General features: G+C 46.7%; 1 protein-coding gene across 1 annotated transcript in view; it reads left to right on the top strand.

The window, feature by feature from the left end:
- Nucleotides 1-8,251, top strand: part of ITGA9 (integrin, alpha 9) — a 341,099-nt gene that overhangs the window by 65,664 nt on the left and 267,184 nt on the right. The window contains exon 13 of the mRNA XM_006890656.1: nucleotides 3,282-3,327. Within this exon, the coding sequence (XP_006890718.1) occupies nucleotides 3,282-3,327 (46 nt within the window). The remainder of the gene's footprint in view (nucleotides 1-3,281; nucleotides 3,328-8,251) is intronic.

The raw sequence follows: 8,251 nt of genomic DNA, 5'->3' as shown, positions 1-8,251 counted from the left end.
CCCGATGTCAGCCTCATTCTACAACATTGGCCCCATATAGCATTTGTCCCTTTGTGACTGAGATACCTCACTCAGCATGATGTTCTCCAGGGTCGCCCATTTTGAATAATATTGCATGAGTTTCTTGTGTGGCAGTGGTTCTTATAAAAGCACTGCCTACGATGAAAATGCAGGATAATTTGGGATATGTGTTGCTTGACATTGAACCATTTGTAGAGACTTTGTACTCCTACTGGAATGAGAGCGGAAAGGAGCTTAGCAACACTCTCCCTACCACATGCCCAGAAAAATGACTAAAAGAAAGTTTTGGAGCAAGAAGAAAATCGCAGCCTTTTACTGTTGGACAAACTGACCAGCAGATGAACAGAGAAAGTGCCTTTTTTTTTTAAAGTGCCTTTTACCATTCAAAGCTGGTTGGCTTGTCTTCAGGCTTAACTCATGCCTTGTCAGAGTTGGGGAAAGGGAGCTCTGGTGGCCTAGTGGGTAAGGAGTTGAGCTGCCAATCCAAAAGCAGATGGTTTGAACCCACCAGCTGCTCTTAAGGAGAAAGATCGGCAGTCTCCTGCCTCGCCGTTTACAGCCTCTAAAAACCAGCTGGAGGGCCAGCTATGACTTGGTTCCAACCAGACAGCAGTGAGTTAAGTAACTGGAGTTAATTGGATAAAAACGTAAAATTTTAAACTGTAATCCCAGGTGATACTGGTCCAAGTAAAATTGCCCAGGCAGTAGAATAGGTGTTCGTAGATTTAGAAAATGCACAACCATTATAGAATTCAGAGAACTAATTTGCCTGAAAATATAGGACAGCTTGCCTATGAGAAGACTTTTCTGTTGGCTTTAAGAGTCGTGTACAGGTCTCGGGAACATGAGTGCAGTCTGGCGTGAAGACACACCGCGTCTGTGATTTCTGACAGAGCTTTGCATACGCCTGGTGACTTACACGGAGGGTGGGGAGCAGGGGTGGGGATGGAAAGCGTCAGCTCTGGGTATTTGTCTCAAGATAGACCCTGTGGGTCCTTTCAAGTTTAGAAAGGCTGTTCTCCTCATTCTAGGCCTTTTCTGACCATCCCTAAAGAATACCCTATATTGGATTAGCACTTTAATATGTGCAAATTGCTTCCATCTGTAATGTATGTCTTAGAGTAAGCCCAGGAGGAAGGTAGGAATGGGAGAATTCTCCTGCCTTTGTAGACAAGGAAATGGAGAGGAAAGGGGCTGGTGAGAGACCCCGTCAAGATGGGTGTGGGCCTAGGCTTCCCAGGGCTTCAGCTCCTTCTCTGTAAATTTGCAAGCTGTGCAAACTGCTCATATTTCCATAGGTTTATGGATATCTTATGTAGCATTTTTCTTAAAAGGTTTACAGATTGGGGGAACTCTGGTGGCCTAGTGGCAGGGAGCTGGAACTACAATCCCAGAGGTGCACGGTTCGAATCCACCAGGTGCTCTGCCGGGGAAGGAGGGACAATCTCCTCCTGTACCAGTCAGATCTGATTTGATGGTACACGCACACAAAAATAAAAAAAAAATAAATAAAAAGGTTTACAGATTCATCAGAATTTAAAAAAATTTTCAAATATCAAGCCACTTTTAATGATTATTTAAAAAATATATATCATTTAGTTACCCAGCACACCTGAAGGCAGAGGCTTTGGCTGCACTGGAATTCATGGCTTTGCTTTCCCTTTGTAGTATCCTCATCCCCTGCTCCTGCTTTGGTGGCCGGTGCATTCAGACTCTTTTTTTTTTTATTTTATTTATTTTTTTTTGCATTCAGACTCTTGGGCTCAGATGTGTGATCTGGGAGGTAACGCTAGGAGCCTAGGCCATGGGCAAGAAAGACAGGCGGTCGGAATATCTAGTGTGAAGGGTTTTGACATTGGAAGGGTCAAACTTTCCTGAAATTTATGTAGCTGAACTGTAGTGAGTATTTCCTGAATTAAAGATATTTAGGGATAAGAATCATGCTTCCAGTTCCCCTTTGTGTCCTTGTTTGTTATAGTTTACTAAGTGTTTTCACAAATGCTGTCTGACTTACGGTTCAACTGTGTTGTTCATAGGCTTGCGATGACTTAGTTGTAGTTGACTTGACAACACTGAACAACAGCAAGTCCTTGAGTCCAACTCCTAGGGATGACCATGCTGTGGTTGGTGGATTTGAACTGCTGACTCTTGGGTTAGCTGCCCAATACATAACACACTATGCTATCAGGGCTCATTTTCAAATAAGTTACTAGGGAATAATTGTTGTTATATGCTGTCGAGTTGGAGGAACTGGTGCGTTCAGTCTGCACCTTTGGGTTGGCAGTGCAGGGTGCAGGTCCTTCCCACTAGGCCACCAGAGGCCCCCCCCCCCGCTTAACAGACAGGGCAGCTGTGAGAGACTCAGTGACTCGGGTGACACAGAGGGGTGGTCAGTACACACATGGTCTGCTGGGTGGAGGGCTTTCCCCACAAGTCACTTAACTCCAGGTACCCCTCTCAAACACTGTCCAGTAGAAATATAACGTGATCCACAGAGGTAATCGAAAAATATTCTAATAATCACGAAGATAATGTAAGAGAAAATGGATAAAAGGAATTATTTTATTGGTAAAATGAATTTTAATACTGTTTTATTTATCCTTATATAAATAAATGAGCTCTGTTTGTTTAATGGGTAAGGAGTCCTTCTGCCACCAACCCAGAGTCACATAGTTCAAATCCATCAGTTGCTCTGTGGGATGAGATGGGCAGTCTCCTCTTACGTGATTTGCAGCCCCTGAAAGCCCACCGAAGGGTCCGCTGTGAGTCGGCTCTGACTTGATGGCACACGGCAACGACACAATAGATATAATGTGTTATCATTACAACATGTTGTGTCACTGTTCATGTGGAACAGACCCATAGCTGACCCTGCAGTGGCTTTTCAGAGTAAACCCCACAGGAGGAGATTGCCCATCTTTGTCCCTCAGAGCAGCTGGTGGATTTGAACCGTGAACCTTCGGGTTACCAGTGCATCTCCTTATCTGCATGCCACCAGAACCCCCCATTTCAACATATAGTCAAGAGAGACATTATTAATGGGAGATTTCCATTTTGGATGTGATCTGTGAGAGCCAGTGTGGATTTTGCGTTTACAAAAGTCACGTGTGGTGATGTCTTTTGGGACACTGTGGCTCATTGTTCACAGAAGAACTGAACATAGGAGGGTCCCCTGACCCCTGTGCTGTTGAGCACCTTGCCGCGAGGTGGGGAGGGCAGACGTCAGATGCGTCTGACTGCTGTGAACTTCTCTTTTACAGATGTAACCATTGGAGCCTTCATGTCCGACAGCGTGGTCCTTCTACGGTAAGATGCTCTCTTTGTGTTTCTGGGCTCACCTTCTTCAGTGTGGGGGGTGGAGATGCAGGGGAGACAGTCTCATTGTCATTGTCAGTTCTGTGTCGGTCTTGCTTTGTCCAGGCTGGAGGTGCTGGGTAAGAGGGAACGCTCCTTTTATTTTCTCTGTATCCTTCCCCGTCCTTTATTTCAAGTGTACACCTGATGGGCCCCAAATGGCTATCTGAGGTGGGCAGCCAGGCAGGGCTTGAGGTGCTCCAAGTTCTAGAGGTTGACATCGTTGTCCATGGACGTCCCCTTCCAACCACGTGCCATACAAAATGCGTGTCCTCTGTGGGTGCTTTAACACCCTGGGGGCTGGGAACTCCCGTCCTGCGCTTCTCCTCTACCCCTGCACCCATCCACACCTCCCATCACTGCCCCTGTGAAACCTCAGCACTGGGTTTATTCATCAGCCCATAGACATGCAGCTTCTGCCTGTTTCATGGTGGCAGCAGAGCTGGTGGACGTGGGCTCGAGCCCAGTGCTCGGTGAAGTTCAGGTGGTCTAGGATCTCTTTTACAAAGGCCACTGGGTTTGCCATCATCACCTGTGAGCCAACCATCTCCACGTATTTCTGTCTGGATGAGTCAGAAGAGGCCAAGTTACGCTTTGATGTGGAGCCCTTGCTTAGGTTTTGTTGATTACCCGATGCCAGAATGTTCTAAAATAGGATCTTTAAGAGCCGGCTGGAATCCCAGTGGAGGCCTCTGTGTCCACACCCCAGATTCTTCTCATTGGGCAGTGCCTCCCTGGGGTACCTTCCTCACGGTCCCACGGCCTCTTCTCTGATGAGATGTCCCTGTGAGTTGAGGCTTCACAGCCTGGCAAACAACTCAGCTTCCAGAGAATTCTAAATACTGCATTAAGTCGTTGACAAGGCAGAGAAGCTTTGAGGTAAGAGTGTGAACTCTGGGCCAGATGGCTGGTGTTCAGACCACAACGGTGCTGCTGTGAGCTGAGCTTCCTGGTCGCAGAACCTGTTCTTGGAGCCTCTTGTGTTAAACAGCACAATTACAGCTCTCAGTTCATGAGGCTCTTCTTAGGATGAAATGAGTTCATGTGTATAAAATGTTTAGAGCAAAACCTGCTTTTACTCACTGTTAGTGATTTACATTAACTGGACTCAGTTTGCCTGCCTATGATTTTGCCTAGAGCCCCTGGGCAGTGCCATTGGTGAATACACTCAGCGCGAATTGGAAGCTTAGAGATTAGAGTCTACCACGGGAACCTCGAAAGAAAGTCCTGGCAATTTACTTTAAAAAAAAAAATCAGCATTTTTAAAAAATTTTAAACTGATTTTAATGAAAGTTTACAGAGACTTTGGATTTCTATTTATTCATTGTTGTACTTTTCTCCCTGCCCACCCCTCCTCCCAATTAGCTTTTCTTTTTGAAAAGTAAATAATAATAGTAGTAGTAATAATAATAAAATAATAATAATTCTTTCATTATTATTCAATCTTTCACCCCAAGTCCACTCTACTATGCTGCCTTTGTTCTGAACTCCTGTCATAACAATAATATCTAATAATATATCCCTTTTAAACAGTTCTTTCCCTCATCTCTTTCAATGCAGTAAAAACATGAGGCTTTTAAAGTCCTGTGGTGCACTGTTCACAAGGTTGCCAAGAGTTGGCTTTATCTCAATGGCAACTTATGAAATTCTGCTTGTTGGTCCTGGATCTCTTACACAGCATCACGTGAGGATCTGAAGGTTGCAGTTGTAGTCCCCTCACACTGGCCCCCACCCCAGGTGATGACTAAGATTAAACAAACTGAACCAACGCTCCCGACATCCAGTTGACCCTTCCTCATAGCAGACCTGTAGGGCTCAGGACCTCACAGGTACCGCGTAGGGTTTTCAAGGCTGTAAACCTTTACAGGACCCAACTGCTGCATCTTTCTCCTGTGTATCAGCTTGTGGGTTCGAACCACCCACCTTTAGAATGGCAGACAAGCTCTTTACCTACTTAACAACCAGTGTTCCTCAAACTTATTGTTATGTACCATTGAGTTGCCTGCAGCTCATACCGACCCTATGCATGGCAGCTCTGAAGCCTGCCCTGTCCTGAGCCAGTCTCACTGATTCTGACACACCAACCTTCATTGCCCCAGTTACTGTATCAACCCATCTCATGCGGGGTCTTTCTCTCCTGCACTGTCCCTCCACCCTTCCAAGCATGATGTCCTTCTCCAAGGATTGTCCCCTCCTGGCCATGTGCTCGAAGAATGTGAGACAGAGCTTCAAAATCTTTGCCTCCAGGGAAAAACTTGGTTTCATCCTCTCCAAGACAGATCTCTTTGTTCTCCTGGTGGTCCAATTCTCTGTTCCAGCACCACAATTCAAAGGCATCAATTCTTCTTCCTCCTCCAACTCATTTCTTGAATTCTTCTCCATGGGGCCAGATTTTTACTTTCCTTATTATCCCAAGTCAATGAAACATTGACTATGTCTATCTGTGTTTCATTGACTATGCAAAGGCGTTTGACTGCATGGATCATAACAAACTGTGGCTGACTCTGAGAAGAATGGGAATCCCAGAACACTTGATCATTCTAATGCAAAACGTATATTTGGACCAGGAGGCAGTTGTCAGAACAGAGCAAGGGAACACTGCATGGTTCAAAATTGGGAAGGGCGTACGCCAGGGATGTGTCCTATCTCCATACCTTTTCAACCTGTATGCAGAACAGATTATCCGGGAGGCTGGGCTCTATGAGGAGAAGTGTGGCGTTAGGATTAGTGGACGATCTATCAGCAGTCTGCGTTATGCAGATGACACAACCCTGCTTGCTGAAACTGAGGAAGACCTGAAGCACTTGCTGCAGAGAGTCAAGGACTGCAACCTCCAATATGGATTGAGGCTCAATGTCAGGAAGACAAAGATTCTCACCACTGGACCAATTGGCAGCATCAGGATGGTGAAGAGATTGAGATTGTTCACATCTTTAGTTTGCTTGGCTCCACAGTCAACACTCTTGGCACCAGTAGCCAGGAAATTAAAAGGTGCATTGCCATGGGAATGTCTGCTGTTAAGGACCTCTCCAAAGTACTGAAGAGCAATGGTGTCTCTCTGGAGACTAAAGTGTGTCTGATACAGGCCATGGTCTTTGCTATCACTTGTTATATATCAGAGATTGGACAGTGACCAAGGAGGATAGAAGGAGATTTGATGCCTTTGAACTGTGGTGCTGGAGAAGAGTATTTACTGTACTATGGACTGCCAAGAAAACAAACAGATTCATCCTTGAAAGGGTTAAACCGGGTGGCTCCTTGGAGGCAAGGATTCTGAGGCTCCATCTAACATACTTTGGACATGTTGTGAGGAAAGACCGGTCCTTGGAGAGGGACATCATGCTTGGGAGGGTGGAGGGACAGTGCAGGAGGGAAAGGCCCTCTATGAGGTGGATTGATTCAGTGACTGGGATAATCGGGATGGGTGTATCGGAGACGGTGCGATTGACACAGGACAGAACAGAGTTTAGGGCTGTTATACACAGGGTCGCTATGAGTCGCAGACAACTCGACGGCACATAACAACAACAACAACAACAACAACAACAACAAATGTTATCCAAAGAGGAGCTCTGGTGGCCTCAGCTGTAGGGAGTTGCTTTGCTAACCTGAAAGTCACATCTCTGTGGTGGTTCAGCGCCCCATTGGCTCCAGGGGAGAAGGGTGGACAGTGTTCTCTCATGCAGTTTGTAGCCTTGGAAACACGTTGAGGGGTCAGCTGTGGGCCAGTTCTGACTCCTCGGTAACGAGTTTAGTTGTTAACATTCTGTCTCCTTCGCTCTGGGTTGCGAGTTTTGCTCTGAAGTAAAACACTTTGCCTCCAAGGTTAAACTTGTCAAGCTGGGAGCCTCACTGGTGTCTTTATATTGAGATTTTCACCTCTGTTGGCCATGTTGGACAACTCATCTGATTTGTCTGGATATCTCTTGCTTTGGCTTCACATAGTTAAAAATGGGCCCTGATAAAACCAGCACGTTGATTTATGGTATATCAAGTCGAACCTGCTTTCTCGTAGTTCATATATTTGATGAGCACCAATCCCAAGAGACTTGTCATTTTGCCGTGCTTTGTGGCGAGGTCTGAGGATGGCCTCTCATCTCATGCCCCCACATCAACTCTACCCCACCTGCATGTCAGGGGACGACTGTGCACTGGCTCTTGACTCTTTGGGGTTCTGTCCTTGGATGGCCCTTTCCTTTGATCTCAGAAGCTGACAGGCATGCAGGTGGGGCTGAGAGAGGCTCAGGAGGGTAGGCCAGGCCCAGCCCTGCATGCAGGAAGCCTGCCTCTCTGGGATTAGCTCAGGAGGGCACAGGTTGTGTTAGGGTGATGGTCGACAGACAGGTTCCTGGTGCGGTGTCATTGAAGGTCAGAGGAAGTGACCAGAAAGGCTGATGACAGATTTCTGAGCTTTCCCTGATCCAAAAACAATACTTGGAGTTGAAACAGAAAGGTCTGAGGGAACTGAACTGACGGGTGTTGGAGAGAGATGTGTCTGTGAGGATCCCCGTCAGCTATTTCAAAGGATTCTGTTTTAACAGCGTTCACTGAGGTCATTGTGTATGGTCCTTTCACTTCCGTTTCCTGCTCGCCCATCTTCTGCAGAGCCTTCCTGTGAGAGGAGAAACCAGGCAGCCTCCCCAGTGGGGAGGGATGTGATCGGCTGGGCTCTTCTGTGAAGACCCGGCAGGTCCTGGGCTGCAGGTTAGGGCTGTCACGGGGCGGGATGAGACCCACTCTGTGGTGCTCACATCTGCTCGTGCCATTTTGGGTCCCCTGTTAGTCTTCACCCTTCAGTGCTGCATGAAACCCATGTGCCCACCTCACAAAGGCTCCCCTGGGAACATAGGTCTGAGTTCATCAGACTCCTAGCTCT

Source organism: Elephantulus edwardii, unplaced genomic scaffold (genome assembly GCF_000299155.1).
Source record: "Elephantulus edwardii isolate Elephantulus edwardi_28Jun2011 unplaced genomic scaffold, EleEdw1.0 scaffold00091, whole genome shotgun sequence".
Taxonomy (NCBI): domain Eukaryota; kingdom Metazoa; phylum Chordata; class Mammalia; order Macroscelidea; family Macroscelididae; genus Elephantulus; species Elephantulus edwardii.
This window is presented reverse-complemented; position numbering and strand designations above follow the sequence as displayed.